Source organism: Mus musculus, chromosome 2, assembly GCF_000001635.26.
Source record: "Mus musculus strain C57BL/6J chromosome 2, GRCm38.p6 C57BL/6J".
Classification (NCBI taxonomy): domain Eukaryota; kingdom Metazoa; phylum Chordata; class Mammalia; order Rodentia; family Muridae; genus Mus; species Mus musculus.
Genome location: NC_000068.7, coordinates 130152293 through 130179658, shown reverse-complemented (window position 1 = coordinate 130179658; position 27366 = coordinate 130152293). Strand labels below are relative to the sequence as shown.

Below are 27366 nucleotides of genomic sequence, written 5' to 3'. Positions count from 1 at the left end.
GTCCTCCAAGGATGTTTGCCGCCCAAGTATGGTGTACGCCAGCATCTGGTACTAAGAACGCGGTGGGTAGGAGGATCCGAAGCTCAAGACCCAGTGAGACCCGGTCTAAAGCAAAACAAAACGAGGAGGAAAACTCCAATAAAATCAACAAAGGGGGGGAAAAATCCACCCAAAACAAAACAAAACAAAACAAAACCACCACACAATCCGTCAGCTGATGCTAATGCTCCGCCCCCTAATTGCGTTCCAGAGACCGGAACTCCAGGTCCGAGGCCGGACCGGAAGTAGCTTCACTAGCGGCGGCATTTTGCAGGCAGCATTTCCGTTAGCGGCGGCGGCGGGAATCCAGCGGCTGGCTGGCTGGCGACTAGGCCTCTGTGGCAGAGAATCCGGCGGGAATCTGAGCCATCCGAGCCGCCACCATGGTGAGAAGGCGCGGGCTGGCTGTAGGGCGCTCGGGGGTGCGGAACGGGGCGGTAGCTGGCGGCGTCCGTGGGCTGGAGCCGAGCCGAGCCGCCCGTGGCGGAGGAGGTCGGGGTGGAAGCCGCTTCATCCCAGCGCCAAAGGCCTGGACTTGCCGTGAGGCTGCGACCGGGTAGAGGGGAAGGCCGACCGGGGTACAGAGGCCGATGCGCGGCCGTCAAACGTCGTGTCCCGGAGCCACGGCGGTTTCGGCCCCGCGGCCTCCGTAGCTTTAAACTTGGGCGTCAGTGTGTGCCCGGGCTTTTGGAGCTGGCGCAGGCCTCGGGCCGACCGGGCAGCGCCGGGCGAGGCGGAGGAGTAGCGGAGGTCACGGCCCGAAACCGGAGTCGAGCAGCGGAGGGAGCGGGAGGCTGGAGGAGAGGGTTTGCCAGCAGAGCGCGCGCGACCTTGCTTCTCGTATTTTGATGTTGGGCTGTGTCGGGCGCCGGGGCTGCACCCTAAAGTAAGTTCTGTCTTCACTTGGGCCAGTTTCTGGCCAGGCAGTCCTAATATAGCTACAATATAACTAATATCGCAGTGGTAGCTCAGCGTTAGGCAAAAGTAACGGCAGTGGGAGGAACGAGAACGTTTTCTCCAGGAGGTGACTCCCAAATGATTGTTTCGGGGCACCCGGCTCCCCCATGGGAGGGAGGGTTAGCAATCTGGAAAACTGAGAGAGCAAAGCAGTCGATGGCACGAACTTTCCAGGAGTCTGGTTGCTGAAGGCCCAGTCTTGCTTTATCCTGTTGGTAGTGAACGATCGCTGCAAGATTTTTCCCAGGCTTAATGAACTTAAGTTCTTAAAGGTCAGCCAGGGAAAGTGGTCTTTGCTTGAAATCTCAGTTTGTTATAATTTCTGTACTCAAAATCCTAATTTTATTTAGTTTTGGCTACAGACCACATGTAATAAATACCTCGAATCTCTCCAAAAGATTACTCTAGTTGCGTGGCTGAAGAAACCCGAGGTGCTCAAACAGGATATTGCTTTTCTTTTTTCTTTTTTTCCAAGAGTTGACTGAGGCAAGTCCTTACATAATCTTCAGCCGGAGTAGCCTATTTTACCAGTAAAAATGAATGACACTGGGTCCAATTTTGAGGATCAAATGAAATACACAATCCCTTTCAAGGGCCTGGATATACAGGGAGTATCCAATAAGGTATATTAGCTGTTACTAGGCAAAGGGACCGATGTATGCTGATCCCCGTGAACAGTTATGTAAGGGGATTAAGCAGAAAACACAATCTGGATCTTTAGGTTAGGATGGGGTAATGCTTACGGGAGTGAACAGCACTTGCAGTTCCTGGCAGAGATGATACTTGGGTGGTTGGGGGTGGCATAACGCCAGTTAGATGCGGGTGGGGGGGCATGTTTCTGAGAGAGACAGGTACTTCTGTTTACCTTGGGATGTGTAGAGGCTCCCCCTTTATTTTTGCAAAGCTATATTGGAAGCCAGGATAGAAACTGTTGTTGCCTTAATTAAAAATTAAGGATAACAAGTTATATATCAGTATTAAGTATCCAAACTAATTAACACTAGCCCAGTAAAGTTAACCCTATTACACCAAGCCCTGGAGGCATGCTAACCAGTGCTTGGTTTGAGGACTCCATTCTTGCTTCAGACTTGATTCACTTTCTGGTAATACACTTTTCCTTAAGTGGGTTTTTGGTGCCAGTCAAATTCCAGTTCTTAGTTGTTTTGATGGATTTATATGTTCATAGCTCTGAGTCTGCCATTTAGTATGGGTGGATTTGGTTAATTTGTGGACACTTACAGTCCCCCGAGACAGACACAACATAAGCAAAGCCACTATAGTCTGAGGAAGATGACTTTTTTAAGGGAAGGGAGACTAGCAGGTTACCTGGCAGAAGTCTAGGCTGAAGCTGGGCGATAGGAAGAGTCTCAGGTAAAGACTGTGTGGAAGACAGTTGGAAATTGTTGAGAGATTAGTCTGGTGGAAGACTTGGGGGAGGGCCAGAAGTGAGAGAGTGCAGAAGAGCTGAGCCTCCCTGATGCCTGTTCTCCTCACAGACGGTGGGCAAGAGCAGCAAGATGCTGCAGCACATTGACTACAGGATGAGGTGCATCCTGCAGGACGGCCGCATCTTCATCGGGACCTTCAAAGCCTTTGACAAGCACATGAACTTGATCCTGTGTGACTGTGATGAGTTCAGGAAGATCAAGTAAGGAGAGGGCTGTTGGGCGGGAGAAGGAACTGAGGAGGAAGTGGATGGGATGGGCGGGCCACATGCTAGTGCTCTTGCTCTCCTGCTTTTGATTTAAATGGGACCGTTGGCCACCAAGACATATCTTCCTTCGTCCAGCAAACCTTGCTCTCTGAGTCTAGCAAAGTGGAAGAGGTGAGGAGGGCTGCTAGGCTTTTAATTACTCTGATTTGCATGCCCCTGGGTACTGGGGTAAAGGGCTCTCATGTTCTCCCCACAGGTGTGTGAGGGGGGAGAGCTTGATTTTCTGGCCTCATTACCTATTTGTAAAGCTGTAGCCTACAGGGCTCTCCTAATGCGGCCTGGTCTGAAACTGCTTTAAGAAGCCTCTGACCCTCTTCAGGGTAAGTGCTCTGCTCCCCATGTGGGTTTGGGGCCAGTCATTTTTGTTGACATTTTCTAAAAAATAAAAAAAATAAAATTAAAAAATGGAGATATTTTCTGGTTTGCTGCAATTCTGTAAGTTACAAGCTAACTCAGGCCCTTAAACAAAGTGGTCTATTTCAGTCCTGTTTTATATATTCAGGACATCTTGAGGCTCAGCAAGATGGTGAGCCTTGTCATATGACACTCTTGTCCTATGCAGCATTCATATTATGGACTGACTGAATTCCCTTAAGTTCTTTTTGAGATTGTTTTCTTTTGTGGCCCAAGATCAAGTATAGAATAAAAATGCAGAGATTTCTGAGTGCCTGGTAGGTGTTAGAGTGGGACCAGCAGATCAGTGTGGAACTTCCATTTTAAAAACAAAACTGATTTTCTGGTTTAAAAAATGTTGAAAAATGTTTTTTAAATAAAGTTAATGAGAAAAAAGCTTGACTGCTTATTAGTGTCCATTATGAAAAGCCACTATAGGCTTATTTAACAAGCCAGTATGCGCTAAAAAAGAAAATAAAATCAAGTTGTCTTTTTAAAAATCAGGACATTTTGTCTTTATAGCTTCCTGCTCCCATCTTGTAGTTAGTTTTCCTGGTTCACCCTCATCCCATTCATCGACTTTGGTGGTTTGTTTGGGGTGGGCTCTGGCGTGAGGTCACCCTTGTGAAAAGTCAGCCTGTGTGTGTGTGGAATCTCTTCCCTTTATTCCGTCTGTTTCTCATATAAGGTGAAGGGTGGATTGTAGTAGGCCTTGAGGTTGAATTGTACACTGCGTGGGTGTGGAGCCAGTATCACTCACTTCTGATAAAGAATTGTTCAGCCTGCCTCTTTCTGTGAAGTCTAAAGCTGAAGGGAGGAAACAAGGTAGAAGCTGAGACAGCCAGGAAAGGATTTGCCATTGGCTATGGAAGCATCTTTGCCATGGCTGGGGTGTCTTGCTGCTTGTCCTGTTTCCTGGTCTTCGTGTCTACTTGGCTTGGTAGGAAACAGCTATCTATATTCATGTGAGATCACTTAGCCTGGGGTACTGACGTGTTTTAGAAAGTTTATATACTATTTGTCAGATTACGTAATACACAGCCAACCTTGGTAAACCTAATGTTCCCTACCTTCTAATAACTTGCTTATTTTTCTTCTAAAAATTCAACTTTAGGCCAAAGAACTCCAAACAAGCAGAAAGGGAAGAGAAGCGAGTCCTTGGTCTGGTGTTGCTTCGAGGGGAGAACCTGGTCTCCATGACAGTAGAAGGACCTCCTCCCAAAGATGTAAGTCCTTCCCGAGTACCTGTTGAAGGGAGGCCCTTATGAGAGCCAGGCTCTGTCAGGTACTCTGGCTTTGCATCCCTTTACAGATAGTAAATGAAATCTTAAAACAGCTACCTTGCCAGTGAGTGGAGAGACAGCTAGAATTTGTGACTTTAACGCCCATGCCCAGAGGAATCCTAATCAATATGGCCTGAGGCCATATTGGTTACCCAGCAGTTCTGTATATGTATGCAACAACATTTAGTAAAAAGGGAGAGGAAAGGGAAAGGGGCAACTGTAATTATCTCAAAAAAATTAACAGTCCTTCTGGGTACTTTGGTGCAAGCCTTCAGTCCCAGTAGAGGCAAGGGGATCTATGATTTCAGGGCTACATAGTATAAGACCCTGTCTAAAACAAAAACAACAATAAAACAGCTCCAAATAATAGAATTTATGAATGCTTTATTTGGTAGTTACAGAATATTAGCATTTATTATTATTTATTACCTGTGCACCAGGGATGTTATACAGGCAGTGCTATTCCAAATTAATGATTTTATTTAATCATTATAAGAGGTTTTTAGTTTGCTTTTTGAAAATTACCATCTGGGATTGGGGATTTAGCTCAGTGGTAGAGCACTTGCCTAGCAAGTGCAAGGCCCTGAGTTTGGTCCTCAGCTCTAAAAAAAGACAAAATAACAACAACAAAAACAAAACAAAAAACCACCTCATCTTATGGATGAAATGAACTGAGTTTTAGCTCACCCAAGATGTCATAGCTAGTAAATGGTAAACCTGACATTTGATCCCAGATGTTCTTGGTTCTATAAACACCAAATACATTTATAAATAGAGCTCTTTTAAAAAGAACCTGGCCAATTCGTTTTCTCTTTGAGACACTGCCAACCGGGAGAATATTTCTAGCCTGTATTTATGTGTGTGTGCATCTGTTTTAATTTTTGCCATGCTTGGGTTTAACTCAGGGTGCCATGTATGCTGGGTAAGCACTCTGCCACAGAGTTGTAGCTTCAGCTCCTGTGTTTATTTTTATTCACACATGGTTGGTGTGGAACACGTGAAAAATTATTGTCTTTCCCTTTAATTTTTATAAATATTTTCAGTTACCTTCCTGCTTTGCTTTACATCTGCCGATGACTTTGAGATAGCCTCTCCAGTGAGTACAGAGTAGTTTATCTCACTCATTTTGGTATTTTAAACTCTACAGTGCAGCTTTTCTCATTGGTAAATGTGTATAAGAGGTATTATTTGGCCACTGTCACTTATGTATGTGTCTGTGGCCAGCTCAAGTTCTGTGTTTACAAATAGAGTCTTGAGCTCTGACTCCGGCTTTTATTCTCATGGGAATGAATGCAGGTATTGAGTGACAGGCTTCTCTAGATTTAAGATCTAGTTTTTTAAGGGTTGATAGGTTTCTTGGTTTTGCATGGAGGAGGAATGATGTTAAGGTTATACAGTTAGTGCTGTTTATATGCCTTATAGATCTGAGAGGTTTAGGCAGTGCTATTCCAAAGATGTACTTAGAATTCTTGAAGACACTGAGCATTACAGCATCTTTCTTTCTCTTTTTCAGACTGGCATTGCCCGAGTGCCACTTGCTGGAGCTGCTGGGGGGCCAGGCATCGGCAGGGCTGCTGGCAGAGGAATCCCGGCTGGTGTTCCTATGCCCCAGGCTCCTGCAGGACTTGCTGGGCCAGTCCGAGGTGTTGGAGGGCCATCCCAACAGGTGAGGTATTGGAGGAAGATACTAGTTTCTGGTAGCCAAAAGGATAAGGGCAAACCCACAGCTTGGGGAAGAGTCCAGAATGACCAGTCTCGTGGATGGCACGATTATCAGTTATTGCTATATGAAGAGATGTACAAAAGGTATTCTGGTCAACTGAAATTAGGAGAATGTTCCCGTGACATTTCTTTTTCCATGTCACCAGTTTTAATTAAAAGTACAAGTGCTTTTCCCAAGTTGGATTGGGAATCCTTAATATTAATATCAGGCCAAGAGACTGGACATTGAGCACTCAGGCTTCCTGATACATAAGACTTGTACATGGAAAGTAATGGCATGAGCTGTAGCTCTAGGACTTGATGATGCTCAGTGCAGTTTGGGAGAAGAGTAGGAAGCTGCACTGAAGATTGCTTTCATTCCTCTATATTTCCTTAGGTGATGACCCCACAAGGAAGAGGCACTGTTGCAGCTGCTGCCGCTGCAGCCACAGCCAGTATTGCAGGAGCCCCAACTCAGTACCCACCTGGTCGTGGGGGTCCTCCTCCACCTATGGGCCGAGGAGCCCCTCCTCCAGGTGAGTATCGTCATCAAAGGACACTAGCACTAATTAGTCACACAATGCCTTAGCTGGATTCATGATGAAATAGATCCTTGACTGAAGCTGATGATGCGTCTGTGTAATTAAGCAGGATTACTCTGAGATCCAGCCTGGCTGACTGAACTGGGAACTAGCTGGACAAGAGCCATTAGGAACTCCACTCTGGCTCAAGGGCCATTTTGCTTGTGAGGCTGAGAGGATGGACTAGACCTTCTGACTTGGTAGACAGCTTTGTATGTTTCCTTCCATCTTTTAGAAGGTCACCTGAGCTCTTCTCTTCCAGGTATGATGGGCCCACCTCCTGGCATGCGGCCTCCCATGGGTCCCCCAATGGGGCTCCCTCCTGGCCGAGGAACTCCAATGGGCATGCCCCCTCCTGGCATGCGGCCTCCTCCTCCAGGCATGCGAGGTAAGTGCCTAAAACACTGAGTTTGGCTGCTTTTCCTAGAATTTACTAGGGCAGGAACTGGAGGTTTGCTTTAGACCACATCCATTTTGGGGCCTCAAATTCAGGGAAGTGAGCTCTTGGAGGATAGCTATGTCCTGAAAGTATCGAGGAGAGGTAAGCATTTAACTGGTTGGCTTTGTTTCCAGAACAGAGATGTGTTCATGGCTCACCCCAGATGAAGGTGTCTGAGATCACAGTAGAGACTGTCTGATGCCCTTGACTAATTTAGGAGTATCTCTTTTGCTGGTCATGGTGGCCTATGCTTTTAATTCCAAGACTCAGGAGGCAGATAGATCTCTGATTTTGAGGTCAGCCAGGTTGTGAGACTTTCTCACCCCCTCCCCCCAAAAAAAGAAAGCCCAGAGGGCATCTTGACTACCAGCCCTGTGTTCTTTCTATGAAGTCTTCATAGTAGATCTTAAGATAAGTAGTGGTCAAATTTTATTACTTTTATGTCTCTGATTTTTGCATTTGTAGTTTTTTTAGACGTAGCTTCAGGAATGTCTCCAAATAGCTCTCTATGTTCCTGTAGTCACTTGATAGCTACTTACAGAGTCGGGAAGTTGGGGGCTTGAGTTATAGATCAGGCACTGACTAAAAACTTGTTTCTCTTGCTTTAGGTCTGCTTTGATCTTCACACAGCATTATGTCAGTAGCTCAGAGGCGATGTGGACCCTGTTCCCCAGGGTCAGGTTACCACAGACCTGTTTGTTTGTTATGCAGTTCATGGAGTCTCCCTGGATTGTCTGGTTTCCCTTTCAGGGCTCCCTCCCTGGGAAATGTGCCCTCCAAGGCCCTAGACTCATCTTGGTTCTCCTCAGCTCCTTGCCTGTTTCCTTCCCAAAAGGCTGTATGTACATAGTCCTTTTTCTCTGTGGCCTATGAAGCTGGTTTATAATAAACTAAGAGACTGTTATACATACAGTTGATATATTCATTTGTCTTCTGAGTGCCTAATAGTTAGAAAAGGTTACCTTGGAAATTTAAATCCTACTTTTAGCTGTTTCCCACTAGTATATTACTGTTGGGACTAAAAAAATTACTAAGAAAAGGTGAATCAGTATGAAGCTTTTTGCCTACCAAATGTAAAGATCAGTTTGATGAAATAAATATCATCCCTTGGGTATGAAACAAACACTAAAAGTGAAAATGCTCTTGAGGGGTTGCGGGTAGCTTCCGTTTAACTTTGTCTCAGGGCCGCACAGCATATACTGTAACCAGACTTGTTTGTAATGGGATTGCCAGTTTGTTTGGATGAAGAGATAGTGAGCAGCATTAAGTCTTGGTACTTAGTGCATCAAGACTAGTGGTGAACCATGGAGGTGTTTGGTTTCTTGGCATGCAGTGGTAGTTCTGAAGTCACATTAGCAGGGGTGAAGAGTCAGTGATCAGTCCCATTATCCTTTCATGATCAAACTGGGAACAGAAGGAAATTCTGAATAATAAAAATCCCTCAGCTAAGGCTGGGGGATGTGGCTTAATGATGGAATGTTTGTCCAATATGTGCAAAGCTAGATTTGATTCCCTGCACTGTCAGGGTGGGGAGTGGCTGCACAGCCAACATGAAGCTGCTGCTGTGGCTGTTCACTGGGTGCTGGAAGCTGTAGTTAGGGCAGTGGGAAGAAGACGTGTGGCTAGGAGAGTAAGGAACTGCAGATGATAGGATTGTGTGTCCAGGAAGGTGCAAGTCCATAGGCAGCCAGTGAGTGAACACATTGAGCAAAGTTGTAGGGTAGAAATGGATACAAGTTTATACCAGTGTCAGTCTGGAAAGGAAACTAATAGTTGGGATAGTGAATTGAGTTCTCTAGAACAGAGCTTACAAAATGAATTATAGAAGGGGTTTATTAGATTGGCTTATAGACTGTTGTCCAACTGCTCCAACAACGGCTGTCTATCCATAGAAAGTCCAAGAATCCAGTAGTTTAGTCCACAAGGCTGGATGTCTGTTTTCAGTATTCACCACAATCCCAAGGAAGTGGCTCTCTTGCCAGCAAGAGTAAGAAGGCAAAGGGCAAGTTTCTGTTTTTCATGTGCTTTATATAGGTTGTCAGCAGAAGGCCCAGATTACAGATGGATCTTTCCACCTCAAAAGATCTGGATTAAAAGTGGGTCTTCCCAGGTCAAGTGATTTTATTAAGAAAAAAAATGCCTCAGGTGCACCCAGTTTTTAGTTAATTGTAAATTTAGTCAAGTTGACAACTAAGGTTAGTGATCACAGATAGCAACCAGAAGAATAGGCATCAAAGAGGTCTAAGGTTTCTGAAAATGAAAAATTGTGAAAGGAAATGAGGAAAGATGGGTTGGAACATGATTATTAAGCGAGTTATACCACTTAAGTGAGTTTGATTCTCCTAAGTCTAGTGGAATAGTTAAAAGAAACATGCTAATTTTGTGTACCACAGGGAGTCTTGAACAGCCACAATTTTCAAAGTAAGATGTTTAAGGTCTAGGTAGCTGTCAAAGCTGTGGTAGAGTACAATAGCTGCATCTAGGCATGGGCTGAATAGAGATGGGAATTGAGAGACGCCCTGGACTATGGAGGTAAGCTTGAAGGTAATTAAAAAAAGCATCTCAAACAGGTAATGTTGAGACAGGAATGACCACAGACCTCTACTGCACTCCATTCTCCTCACTCGACAATCTAGAAAAGGTAAAAAGATAGACTGAGTATAAGGAATACAAACCATTATTCACTATTTATGATGGTGGGTTTTTAGGTTTGACACTGAAAGCGTAAGCAACAACAACAACAACAAAAGTTGCCAGGGACTTCATCAGAATTGTGAAATTTAGTGTACCAAAGGATGAAGGGAAAAATATTTGCAAAACCAGTGACTTGAAGGAAAATGGAGTCCCAGCATCCAGTGCTTGCCACTTCTCTGGGTGTTCGTTCCTTTTTGTTGTGTTTTTATATACTCAAAAATATTTTTTTTTATATTAAGATAATTTATGTGGGAGTATCTTGGCGGGTGTATGTTCCTAAGTATACTCTCCCTGCCCAGTTTCTCCAGAGGTTATATTAAGATAATTTATGTGGGAGTATCTTGGCGGGTGTATGTTACTAAGTATACTCTCCCTGCCCAGTTTCTCCAGAGGCCAGACCAGGTGCCATATCCCTTTGTGAGTCACTGTCGATGTTAGGAACAGAGCCTAACTCCTTTGCAGGAGCAGCCAGTGCTGTTAACGCTGCACCGTGTCTTTAGCCTAGCCTTTAATTATTTAAAATTAAATGTAGTGTGTATATGTGAAAGTGTGAACCGTGGTGTGCACATGGAGGTCAGAGAACAACTTGTGGGGGTTGTTTCATTCCTTGGTCTTAAAGGGTCATCTGGCCAGCACTTTTACCTGTTGAACCATCTTAGCAGCCCAGAAAGAGCTTCTCTTTGTTGCAGTCTTGGAGATTGAACCTGAAGACCTTGGCCATGGTTGGTAATTGCTCTACTGCCGAAGCCATGTCCTCAGCCCTCTTTATTTTGAGACGGTGTCTAAGTTGCCCACTTTAGCTTTAAATTTACTTAAATTCAGACAGACCTTAAGTTTAGTCCCCACTTGCCAATTCCCGAGTAGCTGGAATTACAGGCTTGCGCTGTCAAAAACATCTCAGATCTTTATATATAAACATGATGAGTGAAGTACCACTATTAACCAGTTCTCTGTGACTGGACAGTTAACTTATTTTTTTTTCACTAACAATGAGATGGCTTTAGCTAATTAAATGGAATTTGAGTCAAAGGATGTAAACATTTTAATTATCAAGAAAGTTGATTAAAGTTAATTTCCTTGAAAGTGAGTCCATTTGCCCTGTTACATTGTTAGACACAACTGACAGTTTACTAGGTCCTCCTTAGAATTGGCAGTTATCAAGGAAAAAGTCTACTATGGCAGTTGGTATGCAAAATTATATATGTATTGTTTCTCTTTTGCACTGTGAAGTTAATGTCATCGATTGTGTTGAGGAAAGGTTTGCGGAGATAATCACCTATGCTGACGAGTCTTTATAATGATTGCCACTGGTCCTCTAAGGAGGACCTAGTAAACTGTCAGTTGTGTCTAACATGTAACAGGGCAAATGGACTCACTTTCAAGGAAATTAACTTTAATCAACTTTCTTGATAATTAAAATGTAGACCAGGAGTGGGAACACTTTGGGAAATTCATATTCTTGATTTCTTTTTAATAACCACAAATCAGGTAGTCATGACTTAGAGTATATGGAAATACTTTTCTTTGGATTTTCCAAATTATTAGCAGTATTTCTGATTTAAAGTCTGGTGTTAGAAGTAAGGAAATTGCTGAGTCCAGGCGCACCTACCAGTAATCTATCTCAGGAATGAGTTGCTTATGGGAAGAGCCTGCTTTGAGAGGAACAAAATGAAAGGGGAAATTTACACTGAATATCATTTGGAGCCTTTTAAATATGTACATTACCAAGTTTTGAGAATCAGATGCATTTAAAATGATGAACTTGGAAAGTCCAGATCCACCAGGAGGCAGCATTGCACCACTCTGTGAAGAAGACTTGGACCTCGAGTGTGGGCCTGGATGCCAGGACTTGGAGTTTGTGTCTGTCTCCATTTCTCTCTTCGTCTTTTTTTCCCCTCCACTTTCCTTATAACACTTTTTCCCTTGCTTTAGGAGTCAGATCTGTAGCTTTAGACTTAGCTATGGAGTTGTTTACTCTTGTGTATGTTATATCTTTCTTTCTGTTTAATAAACCAATGTTTAGCTGGGCATCAAAAGAGAAACAAGTGCATTGCCAGAATTCCTTACTAAGGGCTCTAAGCTTTACTTACAGAGTGGGTTGGACTAACAGACTGAGAGTCAGTTTTAGGTGGGGGATTTTTTAGTAAAGTTGAGCATACACATATTCTATGATTTAGCATTTTCATACTAAAATATATGCCTGATAGAAAAATGTTGACATAGTCTCAAAAAGACAGACATGAGAATACATGCAAAGCCGTATTCATAAATTGGACACTACCTAAATACATATCAACATTAAATTAGACAACTTGTATATTTGTACAGTGGAGCATCTTACACCGTGGGTCTGCAGCAACACATGGCAGTTTGAATCTTCTCTACAAGTTGTCAAGTAACAAATGTCAAAGTTCAAAGTCAAAACATATGAACAATGTATAAGAACTAACTTCTGTGACGGAGGAGCCGGACTGGATAACTTGACACAGCACTTGCAGGGGGCTGGTGATGCTTTATTCTTGATCTGAGTCCCGGTTCCCCTTGTGTGTGTGTGTAGGGGGGAGGGAGTGGGAGAAGGGGAGGGGGAGGAGGAAGGAGGAGGGGAGGGAGCGGGGGTGGGGTGGGGTGGGGAGAGTTGGTTTCAGGGTAGCCTCAAGCTCATCTTCCTGTCTCAGCATCCTGAGTGCTGCATATTTCTGACATGAATAAATTTCTGTGTGTACATAAGCCCTAAAGGGATTGAAGAGCCAAGAGATCTTGGGGGCAATCTAAAGAGGAGTGCCATCATGGGAAGTGTGTTGCTGTCCAGATGATAGTGGCTGGTATTTGTCCGCTCTTGCTATGTGCTCCTAATGTAAAGCAGTGCATGTATATTTATTGAGCACCTACTGTGTGCTAGACACCATTCGTTTCTAGGCAACTCTGCTGGGTCCACAAGAACGAACAGAACAGAACAAGCTCCTGTCCCGGAGGAGCCTGCATTTTAGTGGAAAGTGAACGGATATGCAAATGAGCGATGCTGAGTAATGGTAATCACTGGAGGAGATGGACTGTCTGGGATACCGTTCTGCTTCATTATAGTCGACTGGAAACAAGATGAACAGGTGCCTGTAGGAAGCTAGAGAGCTTTCACTCAATACAGAGGTGCTGGTCTTGCTGTATAAAACAGCTGGAAGGTTTCCTGTCAGCTCCAAATCCACTCTCCCCTTTTTTCTTCTCAAGACAGTTGTTTAGGTTTGTCAGTAGAGGGTGCTGGAGAGACATTGTCAGAAGAGACTGTCCCTTTGCAGCCTGGGTGATTTCTCTGACACCAAAACTTGGCAGGAAAAGGGGCTTTTGTGATGCACAGCGGGCACTGGCACTAGGCAGCTTCCTCTGGCACACTTGGGGGGGTGGTGTCATGGGGTCTGAGGGAGGAGGTTCCTCAGTAGTGCTTTCCTCTGGCAGATGTGTAGCAAGTTCTGATAATGAGATGCCCAGTGGCTTCTATACTGAGCCACAGCCTCCTTGTCCAGCCTGGCCTGGCTCTCAGGCTTGGTGGTGATGGTGGACAGGGGAATATGCCCTTCCTTGGACACTGTCTCAGCCATAGACATAATAGCTGCTCTAGAAATCTGCACTTTCGCTCTTCGCTGGTGCTATTTCTTACTAACGAATCACCACATAGCTCCTGTGTCCCGAGGACACATGGCTGATGCAGGAGTAAAATGAGAACCACAGCTGAAGTCAGAGGAGCCAGGGAACCAAGAGTGGCACTTGCTTTCACTGGGAGTGGGATGGGTACCTGTGAGATAGAGTGTCCTAAGAAGGGATTGGGGAGGCTGAGAGACACAGGAAGGTCCATTGACAAGGTCCCTGCAAAATTCCTAGCAAGATGATGGTATGGGTCCCCGTGGAGGTGGTGATGATGTGAGCAGGGTCTGCTTGTCTGTGATTAGAATTTGCGGTTGGAATTATTGAGGTGAAGAAAAAATAGGGACAGTAAAAACTCAAGGCTTTTCACCTTAGCAGATGGAAGAACAGAGTTTCCATTTGTATTTAGTTGGGATAGGGACAATTCTGAGATTCAGTTTTGGGTAGATATAGGGTTTTCATCTTAAAATAGATTGACCTAGGAGCTTTGGAATTTTTTTTTTTTCTATTGTATAAAAACTGTGTGTTTGGTAAAAATGACTCTTTGGATTTCAAATTTTGACCTGCTCCTAGTCTAGTGTGTGAAGTGTTGACAGCAGCTCTCAGCCTCCATCAGCGGCACAGTCACCAGGGCAAATAACCACGGGGCAGCCCACTGTGCTGCATGTCTGCGCTTTGGAGGTTAGGGCAGTAAATGTCTTCAACTTCTGAAACAAATTGAAGCAGCGTTGGAGTTTACTAATGAATAGTTCTAGACAGATTTAAAAATGAGTATACACAGGTCAAGAGCATCATCATCTGGTGATATTTTTGCAGTGAGTTGCTTGGGTTGTGACTGCAAAACAACTTGAGGGGGCATTGACCTACATTCCACATACTAGACTGGGGAGCATCCATTTAAGGATTCCTGTTTGACTTTAGTAAAAACAATGAAAATGAAGGGTGGCTTGGGCTAGAACTGAGGTCTCTTCTGTAGACTGAGCATCGGCTGTGAGGAGAACAGGACACACAGCACATGGCATGTTCAAGGCTGGTAAGATAAAACTAGAGAAGCCCGTGTCACAGCTAGCCTAAGGTTTCCATACTAGCTGGGACAACTAGATAGACCAGTCAGCAATCTCAAAGAGCTGGAAGATGAAAGCCAAAGAAATGCTTGTATATACTGGGGATAAAGGGAGCTTCATCCAGCTCTACTGCAGGGATGCATTCTTTAGCCCAGAGAGCTCGATAAGGCTGTGAGCAGCCTTGAGTCTCTTGGTATACCAGTTGGCTACTCCTCCTTCAGTAATGTGAGGTCTTGAAAGTAAGAAGGAAGGATGATGTCAGCTTGGAAACAGCCTGAGCTTTTAACGTGTTCTTGAGACCTAGCAAAGGATGTGGGATTTACTGGCTCTCTTCAATTATACGCTTGCCTATATAAGTTATCATCTCGGGCATCTTTGTCAGAGCAACAGAAAACCGATCGGCAGCAATCAATACACAAGTCTTTTAGTGGCTCAAGATTTTAGATTTAGCAGACATAGACTTCAGTTATTATGAGTGTGTTGATCTGTCAAAACTGTAGTCAAAACCACAGTGCTACACACGTCCTTCAAAAACACACATGGGACATTCTTGAGGATAGATCATGCTGGGCAGTAAAATAAATCCCAATTACTTTTTAAAAGTAAGATTGTTGTTTTGAAATGACAGTATATTCACATGTAGCTCAAACCAAACCAAACCAAACCAAACCAAACCAAACCAAACCAAACCAAACCAAACCAAACCAAACCAAACCAAACAGTACAGGGAGATCCCCTGTATCCTGTACATGGCTTGGCTCAGTGGTAACATCTTAATGCTGTAGGCCCATATTACAGCTAAGATTTCTGTTTGATGTGGTCATGACAGAATAGTCCTAGGAGCCTCCTCTATAGCCACACACACTCCTCCCACTGTGTCATAGATGCTGGGCAACTGGAATCTGTTTCCATCCCTGTTATTTTTTCATCTTAAGACTGTTTTAAATGGTATCATAAAGCCTTTAGAATTGTTTTAGGTAGGCTCTCAAATCCTCCAGGTGGCCTTGAACTCGATATGTAGCCATGACCATGTAGCTGCCATTTTCCAAATGCTAGGATTACAAGCATGTATCACCACATCCAGCTTATGCAGGGCTAGAGACACAGGGATTTGTGCATGCTAGGTAAGTACTCTGTCAACTAAATGACAGCCTCAGCTCTAAGACTACCTTTTAAAATAAAAATTAACATAATTCTATAGCATTCTTTCGGGTGTTATTGATGTCAATAGTTCCTTTTCAAGACTGAGTAGTATTCCACAGTGTGGGTACACTACAAGTAGTTTATGTACTTACCACATACTTAAATACTTGAAGGACAGACATGTAAATTGTTATTCTAGTTGAGAGTTATTATGAATAAAGCTGCTGTAAGCATCCACATACAGATTTTTGTGTGAACACCATTTCACATTAAATAAACAGAATTACAATAGTTGGGAATTGGTTTCAATGCTTTGTCTTAGTTTGGTCCCCAAAGCCACGCTCTAGTCCTGAGGGACCCTGCCCCCAGCTGGCTTTGATTGGTAATAAAGAATTGCTGTACAGCCAATGGCTGGGCAGGGAGACAGAGGCAGGACTTTTAGATTTCGTGGGCCAGGGAAGAGAGAGGAGAGACAGAGAATCACCACGATGGGGAAGCAGAAAGATGAAACTTAAAGTCCCACTGGCATGTAAGAATCTGGGAAAGTGGCCCCTAGGGTCTGGGGTAGCTGAGGGGAAATATAGATTTTAAAAGATGCTAACTCAGGAATACCAGAGGGGGGTGTTTGCTAGCTTTGGGGAGGTTTAGAAGTGCTTAGCCATTGAACTAGTCAAGGCATATCAAAATTAGCTGGCATGCACCTGAGTGTGTGTGTGTGTGTGTGTGTGTGTGTAAGCCCACGCTTGGGTGTGATCCTCAACCATTCTTCATCTTGCCTTTCAGTCAGGGTCTCTCTGAACCTGGAGCTCAGCCATTTTCCCAGTCTGGCCACAGACCCCAGGGAGCTGCTGCCCTAGAATCGGTGTTACAGGCTCATGCTTCTTGGTCTTCATGTTCCACTGAGTGAGCTTTCTGTCGTCTTTTAGTTGGGTGAACATATTCAAGACAGCAGATTTTGGGTGGCCTTGATGTCTGGACTTCCTCAAGGGGAATTTGTTTCTGAGGTTTTTGTTTTAGACATGTGCCATATTCTGTTACTTCTGTGTTGGTTCCCTCCTCACCCCTGACCCAGACTTTTGGCTAATATATAACGGTGAATCTGGAGTAAGCTCCCGTCTCCCCAGTGTATGCCGCTGTGGGTTTCTGTTGTTAGTGACTTTCTTGACCTATTCTGTAGAGCCATGTGTACATCCCGGAAGCTTGCTGTATTAGCTGGTAAGTGCCTTGAATGGGAAACTCCCAGGCTTTATCATGGTCCTCTGTGTGCTGAGGCATACCTTCATTCTTTGGCAGGAAGTTTACTACTCGTCATTAGCCCCTACTTTCTGCTTGTGCACATCTGCAAGGTCAGCTAGAAGTGGAGTGAGTGCTCAGGACTCCCTAGTCTTTCCTGGGCAGTACCCAGTCCTGAGCTTTAGTGCCGTGCTGGGCAGGCTGGCTCCTCATATCCAAGGCCTATGCTGGAGCACTTGAGAATCCTTTATGGGCAGCTGTTTTCCATCTTTTTGCTTTTATATTTTTGATCCTATACCCATTGACTCCAGCTTTGGGTAGCTGCTGTGCTTTCCTGCTTCACTGCACTAGGACCCCAGTTCGAAGCAGAGCAACAGTAATGATAGCACACAGCTTTCCTTGCTTTTGGCCATCCTGGGCACAAATGTAGATGGAAATGCACCACCGCGCCACCGCCATTGGACTAGCTCAGATATGTGGCAATGGAAAAAACACAGTACACTCAAGAGTCCTAAGTATAACATCTCTCGGCTCACACCGCTCGCAGACTGCAGCCATTCCCATAGGCTCCTTGCCTGACTTTTCCTGAGGGAGAGTGAGCAGGGGACACTGCAGACTGGGCTGTATCCCTTAACTCTGTCCTAGCAGAGCAGGAATTTGGAACCTAAACTCTTCCAGAAGCACCTTAAAGTCTGAGAGATTCTTGGGGCTCCATTGTTGGTAACTTTAAATTTGAGAAGCGCTCCATTGACCTACATTAAACACGTTCACCTGTCCCTGAAAATGTGAATCCTGTAGAAAGAAGAAAAACAAAGTCACAGCCATTGCAGTCGTCAAGTGTCACATGTGATATCAGCAACCTGCTCCACACATGTGCCTGTAGGCTGGCATATCCACCCAGCCTCTGCAACCAGGAGAGCTCACTCCATAGACATCCATGAAGAGACAGATATGAACCCTTTGGTGATGTGCATGGGTTCTGGGCCTAGGCAACCTGAATTCATTGGGTGCTCCTTCATTGGGAGCCTCTTACCCTGTGGGGATCTGGCCAACAACATCCACAGGATGTAAAACAGAAATAAGAGTGTGGCTTGTCTATTTGGCATGTAGGGAGCATGGAGTGCTGTTGTTACACTGTTCAACGCCTTTTGTGTCTCTGCTGGGGCAGAGCAGCTTTTCAAAGCCTAAGAGTCTGCCTGCCTAACATGGCTTCCACGGGTCCACATAGCCGGCAGCCAACTGCAGCACTGTGGTGGTTCAGGTTTAACTTGACTGGGTCTTGGAGCGCCTAGAAATTTGAATAAGCATCCTGGATGCCTCTGGTGAGGTTTGAGTCAGTAGACTAAGTAAAATAGATGGCCCTCCTCAATGTGGGTGGGCTTTTTATCTTATCAGGCGGGACAAAAGTGTTGACTGAGTAAGAGGGCATCCTCTTGAAAGACTGCCTTTGGGCAACCAGTTGTTGTGTGGTGAGGAAGCCCTGGACGTGTGGAGGGATCGTGGGTGTGTTCAGCTGGGGGTGGTGGGTGGGGATCATCTGCCCTGCTCCAGTGGTTGCTGAGCTGAGCTGAGCAGAGAGCAGCTCTCCCCTCCAAGCTCCATCCAGATGCATGAGCTCTTGGTCATTACCTTAAGCCTTAAATTATGGGTTGCTTTGAAGACAGCAAATGTGTCATGGCAGAAGTCACTTAGCTGGGACATTAGTGAGGGTTCTGCCATCACTGGCAACACCTCTAACACCCTTTGCACATTTCCTCCATTCTAATCTCTAAGGGCCAAGTTCTGGCACATGGCTATCTGGGTCAGGACACTCCGCCTGGGCTGTATTGGGCCCCGCTATAGAAGGCTTAGTGGTTCTCAGCCTGGGGGAGAGGATGGGGCTGTTAAGTGTGGGAACTAAAAAGGGGGCTGGGGAAAGAGGGGGGAGGGAGGAAGTCCACGTCCGGCCAGAGTTCCTCCTGTGCTCTGGGCAGGCAGACATGGGAGGGCTGCCGGTCGCTTTCCACTCGGCCCCAGGTGGGCATCTAAGCCACTGATCCCATTCGATGGGGGGGGGGGAGGGTGGACAAGGGGCAGTCCCCGAAACCAAGGAGCCCCAGGACGACACCCTGTAGCCCTGGGGTTATGGGGGAGAGGGCTGAGGGGGAGAGGTTCCCACACAGGTGAGAGTGTGCAACAGGCCTTGATGAGCAGAGACTGTCTATGGTTTTCGAGCTTTGTTATAGAAAGGCAGGGGGAAAGAGAGAAGGTAGAAAAGAGAGAGAGACCAGCCATGGCCAAGAGGAGAGAAGGAGGGAAAGGAGAGAGAGAGAAGGAGAGAGAGAGAGAGAGGGGGAGAGAGAGAGAGAGAGAGAGAGAGAGAGAGAGAGAGAGAGAGAGAGAGAGAGAAGAAAGGCTAGAGAATAAGAGGGAGAGAGAGGAAAAGGGAGGAGAGAGGAGAGGAGAAGACAAAGAGAGCGTAGAGAGGAGAGGAGAGGAGAGGAGAGGAGAGAATAAGAGCAAGAGAGGAGAGGAGTGAGAGAGTGAGGAGGAGCCAAACAGCCCCTCTTATAGTGGGCTACTTTATTGTACTGTTGCTAGGTAACTGGGGAGGAGTTTAGCCTGAAGGTCAGAAGCTTGGGACATTGCCTATGTGACTACTGACCATGTTCTTTTGTGGGGGGCTGAGGGGACGGTAACTTCAACAGGAGCCAGGGTCCCAGGAGACATGAGAGAACTCCTTCCATCCCATGTAGGTGAATTATCACCACCAGGTCCTGGGGTTCAACATCTAGCCTCAACTGGAAACCAGGCTGTCTGTGTATAGCCCAATGCCCCACATCTCCCCTGTCTGCTTTTATAAGAAAAGGGGGAGGGGTGTCACTGTGTGACTGTGTCATTTGTTGTGAACATTTAGAGTGGGTGGAAGTATCAGAAGAAAACATACAGCCTAGAGAAGTAACAGAACAAAGCCAGAGTAGTAAGGAGAGTTAAGGGTAAGGGTTGAGAAGGCAAGAGATTGTACAATCAATTGTTCCATGGGTAGTACAATTTGAGGGTAATAACATCCATTTTGAACAGCAATTAATTGATCTAGATAGACATTATGTTTTCCTCACTATCATGTAACTTCCCCAAAGTTCAGCAGCCATTTGGCTTTGGCAAGAGAGTTCATCTGTAGCTGGAAGGTCCCAAGTCTGTCCTTTGTGGGGTTCAGTGTGTGTCTCGGGAGTCTTCAGTCAAATGAGGTTTTTGGAGGAAGGCGGATTTATTGTCTGTAGGTCTCAGGAGATGGCGCTGTCTCAGGTGGATCTGTGGCAGCAGGCACTATGTGGAGATAGACCTGTAGGAGTAATTGTAACAGAAGAGCAGAACCCCAGCGGGGGATGTCTGCATAGAGTGGATAGCAAACATTACACCTGCAATGGTTTGCTTAGGAGCACATCTCAGTCTGCTTTGGATAGCTGAGGAAGAAAATATCATGTTAATTATGTATCTGGGGTAGGCAGATAACAGTTTGTCTGTAAAAGGAAACTGGTTATTAATTAAGGATTGGATGATAGAGTCACTCTGGGGAAAATGTCCTTGCTATCCAGAGAGCCCTGTGTGAGCTTACCACAACATCATTGGGGGTACTAGAGCTTTTAAGGTGTGGGGCTTTGTTGGAAATCTGGAAGACCTTCAAATGGATGAGACCCTGGTCTCTCTTCTTACCACCTTTGCACTTCCTGGTCACTATGGATAAGGAATTTTGTTCCTCCATGGGCTCCCTCCCATGATGCACTGGCTTGGCATGGGCCCAAGATCAGTGAGGCCAAATGAGCATGAAGGAAAATCACCAAAAACACCAGCAAGATAAGTGTCTCCTGTTCTTTGTCTTATGTGTATAGGGGTTTTGACTGTATGTATGCCTGTGTACCATGTGCATGCCTATTCCTTGTGGAAGTCACAAGAAAGTATTGATCCTTTGGAACTGGAGTTACAGTTGTCTGTAAGCCACTGTGTAGGTGCTGGGAATCATACCTAGGCCCTCTAGGTGATAAGCAGACTGAGCTTAACCACTGAGTTATCTGTCCAGCCTCAAATCTCTCCCTCTCCCTCTCCCTCTCCCTCTCCCTCCCTCTCCCTCCTCTCCCTCTCTGTATTGGTTATCTCTGGTATTTTTGTTATCATAACAGGAAACTAAGGCAAACCCTAACCTTTCCTCTGCCTGGAACAGGGTTTCCTAGATCTTTGTACAGCTGGCTCTTCACGTGAAGCAATCTTCTGGTACCGCAGACTGCTTTTTAGATGTGTTATGGGTCTGGGGTTGCTCAGAGATTCACTAATCTGACAATTAATAAATTGTTTAACAAATAAGAGGCTTTGTTAAATATGGCCAGGACTGTGGATACTAGCTGGGTTCATACCTGAAACACATGCTCAGAATATGATGCCGGAATACATTAGTCGGGGGTATAAAGGCAAAACTCACTAGGCTTAATACTTTCTGCCTTTGTGAAATCATAGACAAGCACTCATCCTGACATCTTGCCCACGTGTGATGAAGCATACATCCTGTGCCTTGGGGGCAACCAAGCTTGTTTATAGAAGCAAAACACTGGCTTGTTATCTTACATGAACAACAGCCCCCAGGACTCTAGGAAGTCATTTGTCCTCAGCACGTGGAGCTTACAGGTAGAGGCATTTTTGCTTTATGGATCTCTTAAATACAGTAATTTAAATTTAAAACACAGCATTAGCTATCATAGGTGCTGTGTGATTCTGTGCAAGTGACAGCCGTTTTCTACCCGACTTTGTCTCTCCTCATTTGTAAAGAGAGAACAATAGGGCCTTCTCTATAGAGCTGCTGTGCAGGAAGGATGAACATTTGTAAGGATCCTGAAGTCGCTCCCAGCATGTGCACTAGTTCAATCACTGCTTTTATCATAATTGAGACCCCAGCTTTCTCAGAGCGTCTTTCTCTGGCTCTTCTCTCTAAAAATAGGGCTGTCACAGTCAGGGAGAGGCTGTCACTGTTGTCCTCTTTTCGACATTCAGCACTAAATTCAATTAGTTGATTTACTCAGTGATTTGTTTATGCATTAACTGTTACTTCTCACTTTGTGTGCCATTCTGTGGGAAACGTCCTGATTGGATACCTGTCTCCACTGGCTAGAGAATGTATGAGGGACATACGCCACTGTCTTGTCCTTTGATTTACATAGCATGCAGTGTGGGGACCGGATACAGCCTAGACCCCTTTCAGTGGGGACGATTGCTCGCCGGTAGGTAGCACTGACAGTTGATGCCGTTGTCTATTTAGGGACATCCCATTTGTAGAGCTCTCTCCTGCTCAGCATCATGTTTCTAGACAAATCAGTGATGGCGTCCATCAGAGGAGCACAGCCCTGCCAGTCAACCTGGTCACTCCTACAGCCATTCCAGCTCTGGAGCTACCTGAGGGTGAGGCGATAGGGACCTATTTACCCAGGGATGTCACATGACCTCCATCAGGGTTCAACTCCTCCATCTGCTCAGCCTAGCTCTCCCAACCCTGGCCATGTGTTGGACCCCAGGTTACTCCTTAGTCAGGATCTCAGCATCTTGTATGCTAAACTCCGCCTTTGGGTGGCTTCCTGGGAAGCTCAACCCCAGCAGCCGAGCTGGGGGATGACTTGTTGAGGATCCAGGAGACCTCTTCCACTGCTGTGCAGTGACTCCTGCTGTGGAGGGGTGTCCCTTGCACTAGGAGTGGCAGGTGACTTTCTGCCCAGGGCTGGTATTTTTATACTTTCTCTCTCTTTGGGGACATATATCAGAGAAGGGGATCCATCTGACAGAAGAGACAGGCCTGCTGAGAAGTTCTGTATGCTGGTTGGTTTGCTGTAATCCTAGACATAACCTGGAAGAGAGGGTCGTGAGGAGTTGCCTCCATCAGACTGCTCTGGGAGGAGTATGTGGGACATTCCCTTGATTAATGATTGATGTGGAAAGACCCAGCTCACTGTAGACAGTGCCATCCCTGGGCCAGTGGTCCTGGGCTGAGCAAGCCGTGAGAGCGAGTAAGCAGCACTCCTTCACGTTCTCTGCTTTATTTCCTGCCCCCAGGTTCTTGTTCTCCTTCAATCTCAGCTTTGACTTTCCTCTCTGATGGGCCGAGATGTGGAACTGTGGCCTGAAATAAACACTTGGTCCCCGTGTCGCTTTGCTCATGGTGTTTATCACAGCGATAGAAGCCCTGACTAAGCCACTCTGTGAGGACTACACTGCAGACATGGCTTCTCTCAATGAGAAGGATGGCGGCAGGCAGGGGAGGCAGCATGTTCCTTCAGTATTTCTGCCCCATGTCCTTCAAGAGAAAGGAAGGTAATGCTTAGAGACTTGGTCCATGAAGACAGCTATGACACCCAATGACTGGGACAGCAGGCATGGGTCCCAGTTTGAAGCTCTGATTTAGAGAGAACAGCCAAAGCCCAGAACCAGATCTCACTGAGTCTAGGGCTCAGTCTAGGGTCAGGATTCAATCAAGAGGTTAGAATCAGATCCTTGTGTGAAGTGGGAACTATATATAATCTGGCATCAGAGTTGTCTGTGGAGAGTTGGTCCAAGGGGCAGTGTTAATATGGATTCAGTTTGGTACTAGCCAGGGCTTGGTTTGAGGACAAGGGTTAGGATTTGGTTTAATATCAGGGTTATGATCCAGCCCAAGATTGAATCATGGCTCAATCTAGAATCACTTACACAAGCTGGGAGTTTATTAACCTTAGCCCTGGTTTGAGCTGGATCCTAGCATTTGAATTAACTTGCTGTTCTGTGGAAGGCTTAGCCAATTCTAACCCTGGGTAGACTTGGCCAGCAGTCTGGGTTTTTTTTTTTTTTTTCCTTTCTAATTTTGTATTGATTCTTTGTGAGTTTCACTTCATGTACTCCAGTCCCACTCATCTCCTGGTCCCTTCATACTTTCCCCCTGCTCTTGAAACCTCCCCTCAAAAAGAAAATAAAGAACAACAAACAAAACGAAGCATAAAAAAAAATCTCATTGTAGAAGCTGTAGTGTGTCATAGTGTGGCCACATATACCATTTTGTTCATATATCTTTACTTGCAAATGTTCACTGTAATGAGTCATTCATTGGTCTGGTTCAAGGCCTCTGGCTTCTGCTATCAATACTGATCCTCTCTGGGACTCCTCTCAGATATCCTGATGTTGCCTTGTGTCATGGAGATCCTGCAGCTTTGGATGAGCTGGACCAGTCCTGTCACGTGCTCCAGCAGTTCATAGATGAGGTAGATGCTGAGGTGGGCCAACTCAAAGCCCTGGATCTGAGCCTAGGTGGTAGCTGAGTTGGTCAGCCACTCTCTCTCCCACACCGGCACCACCAAGGTGAGGTCTCCAAGCACTGTCCTGGCCAGCTCACCCAATGCTGCAGCCAGCAAGGGGCAGGGTCAGCTCTCCTGCTCTCCTGTCCTTGAGGCTGGCTCAGCAGCACCCACGTGACCAGAGACAGCTCTTTTGTTCTTGCTGCCCAGGCTGTGCTCTGGAGTCTGAAGCAAGGTCTGTTCTCTGGAGTGCTGCAGCTGGAGAGGGGTGAGGCTAGCCCTCATATTCTCATACCCTGACCTGGGTCCAGCTCTTCTGTCAGCCTCAGGTGGGCAGGGAGAGGGCAGTGTTCTCCCCATCATGACACCTCACAGCAGGCGAGTGGCAGGGCCAGCTCTCCCAATCTCATGTCCTTGGGGCTGGCTTACCTGTGCCCCTGCCACCAGGGCCTACTCTCCCATCCTGTCTAGGCAAGGTGCAGGCCTGCAGCCTGTTTTAAATGTTTGTTGTGACTATGTTTGTGCACTATGTTAACTTCAATGCTTTTGAATCAAAGTTGAAGAGCTCCAACAGAGGCCTCTTGGCTTGTAAAGCCTAAAAAACTTAGGCTGGGCCTTGACATTGGCTTAGCCACCACTGTAGTAAATCTTTCAGAAGGGAGGGGGGCTTGGGTGTGTGGAAGGAGAAGGTCTTCAGGGGATGGAGTGACTTAAAGGAAGCAGAAAGCCTGAGTCTCATGTAAAGTCTTAGCGTGGCCAGTCAGGGCTAGAACATCTTGAGGGGCCGCTTTGGCGCATTAACGCTCTATCTCAGGTCAGCTGGAAAGCACTAAGGGAAGAGAGTCATATGGGAAACAGCTACCTGGCAGGTGGTCTTTGGAATACAAGCACTGTTCCGCTGAGTTTACTTCCAGGGCTGTGTGTGCTCCCCCCACCCCCTGCCCTGGGCTGTTACAGGGCCTTCAGCAGGGCTAGGCTGTTCCCTGTTCACTCCTGCTCCCTTGACCTCTACCAGTGTGGACCCCAGGTTGCCCATCAGTCAACATACTGTGGCTCAGTTTGGCCTGGAACCCATTATGTAGGCCAGGTTGGGCCTTGAACTCATGGCAACTCTCCTGTTTCAAGCTTCTTGAAACATCTACTCGTCTGGTTTCTAAGTCTCATCTCACATTTTGTAGAGTTGTCAGAGAAGTACCTGTGTGGAGGTACCACAAGAATCATGGAGCAAATACCATGTGTATGCTTGACTTTCAACATAAATTATTCTCATCTGTATTTTAAAAAAGGATTTATTTTATTTTAATTGCATGTGTTTGGGAGGAGGGTGTACATGCAGCAGGTAAGTGTGGGTGCCCACAGAGACCAGAAATGTTGGAGCCCTGGAGTTGGAGTTATAGTATGTGAGCTGTCTGACACCAGTGCTGGGAACCAAACTCAACCCCTCTAGAAGATCAGAAAGTACTCTTAACAGCTGAGCCATCTCTGCAATTCCCTCACCGTCATTTGTATCCAAGAGGCACTGAGTTGCAGATGCACCTGTTGTTTGTTTAATGTTCTTAAACTGTAGCTTAATTTTAATGTCTGTCTAGAAATTTCAGTGCTGAATTTCATATCTAGTGGCATATTCTTCATGGCCTTGTTGTGTCTACTCTGGTCCTGATTCCAGGCATCCATGTCCTGCTTTGACTCCAAGTGTAGGATCGGCACCGTGCAAGCCATTCTAGTTCCAAGAAGGAGTGGCTGAGTGATCTGGGGCAGTCCTGTGAACTCCAGGATGGCCAGAGCTGGAGTATATCCATGCTGCCCAGTTTGGGGGAGAACTCCTTTGTCTTCTTCAGCTGTTCTCAGGCAGTTTTAGCTCCATCACCCAAATCCAGAGTCAGTGTTTCCACATAGGGAAGAATCTCCTGTTGCTTAAAATCCAGTGCTCTTTTAAGAACATGAGTTGGGGGACCACTTGGTTCTCAACCTTGTTTCTGCTTTGTCTTATGGCTTCAGAAAGGCTCCTCTATAATGGGGATGCTCCGGCTTGGAGAATTCTTGGGTCCAAATGTGGTCAGGACATTTGAAGAGATGATAGAAAGGCAAGAAGTGGTGAGTTACCTGGGCTGAGCTGGCTGAGCTCTTGGGCCAGGGCTCTCAGAAATCTGGGACATGCCACTCTCCCAGCAGAAGGGTGACAAGAGTTGGAGGGTCCCTCTGCTCTTACATCAGCCACTTGTCCTGAGGGTGAAGGGTTACTGAGTCCAGCACCTCCATCAATGCACTGGGAAGGACCTTGCCGAAGCTCATGGAGGCCAAAGACAGAAGCAGGACCAACCTGAGACCCCTGTCTCTTATATGGGAGAAACAGACAGATGGACAAAGTCCTCCCCAGTTCCTCGTGGCCCATCACTTGGCTGTAGCCACGTGGATGATCACAAAGCCCTTGATGTCTGGGAACTGTGAGCTGACAAGGTCCACCTGCAGCTGCCTGGGGCCACTCTTGGAAGGGGTTATGTTGAATTGAATCAAGGCCTTCTCCTGAGGCTGCAAGCTGGGCACCCTGAAGACAAAAGCAGGGGAAAAGGGCATCAGTCAGTCCTCTTTCCCTGAGTCTAGCTTGTCAGGCTATGTACCCCAGATCCCTAGAATCAACACTTCCAGCTTTACCCTCCATTTATCATGCACACTCCTCCCCCACAGCCACTTTAGTGTCCTCCCTCACTGGCCCTGAGCACACCTCGCACCTCCCTCCTCGGCTTTGGCTGTAACATTTCTTCCATCTTGCCACCCTTACTTTCCCCAACACAACAGGGGCCCAGAACCAGGATGCTCTTATTAAGGAGGCCTTCCCTTTGCATAGGAGACCTCTGCCTGGGAACCCTGTCTCCCTTCTCCAAGCCAGAAAAGCTCCTCACATTATCATTTAGGGACCAGCTCAAATGTCAGTGGCACTAGAACTTCTCCCTCACCCCATCCCAACTTCACCCAAGGTGAAGAGACCATGAGACTCATCCCTCATGCTCTTCTCATGGGAACAGCTATCTTAGTGACCCTAACAAGTCCATATCACTCAGAGCACAGATCAATATGATCAAGGGCTGTATGAGTGGAGTAAATGAATGCATAAATGAATGTGTAGATCAATGAAGGAGCAAATTTAACAATGGTTGGCTAGATGGATGGACCAGTTAAAATTGAGCTGAGGAAATGTATAACTAAGGAGTGAA

At 46.1% G+C, this 27366-nt stretch overlaps 2 protein-coding genes across 7 annotated transcripts in view; one reads left to right on the top strand and one right to left on the bottom strand.

Moving 5' to 3' along the window:
- The first annotated feature begins 276 nt into the window (after positions 1-276).
- Positions 277-8023, top strand: Snrpb (small nuclear ribonucleoprotein B). 2 transcript variants are annotated; one of them, XM_006499059.4, is made up of 8 exons: positions 277-425; positions 2493-2644; positions 2907-3030; positions 4218-4329; positions 5900-6052; positions 6485-6623; positions 6931-7056; positions 7716-8019. In XM_006499059.4, exons 4-8 carry the CDS (start codon positions 4300-4302, stop codon positions 7724-7726), a joined length of 459 nt encoding a protein of 152 aa, XP_006499122.1. In that variant the 5' UTR covers positions 277-425; positions 2493-2644; positions 2907-3030; positions 4218-4299; the 3' UTR covers positions 7727-8019. The 2 variants fall into 2 exon arrangements, with proteins under 2 accessions (XP_006499122.1, NP_033251.1); NM_009225.2 differs by lacking the exon at positions 2907-3030 and having other exon boundaries at positions 295-425; positions 7716-8023.
- Positions 8024-25425: 17402 nt separating this feature from the next.
- Positions 25426-27366, bottom strand: part of Tgm6 (transglutaminase 6) — a 41818-nt gene continuing 39877 nt past the window's right edge. For 4 of the 5 annotated variants that reach the window (NM_001289748.1, NM_001289747.1, NM_177726.4 and 1 more), the window contains one exon: positions 25427-26699. In NM_001289748.1, coding sequence (NP_001276677.1) covers positions 26546-26699 — 154 coding nt within the window. In that variant the 3' untranslated portion in view covers positions 25427-26545. Of the gene's footprint in view, positions 26700-27366 lie in introns of all 5 variants that reach the window. The other variant, XM_017318203.2, reaches the window with a different exon arrangement.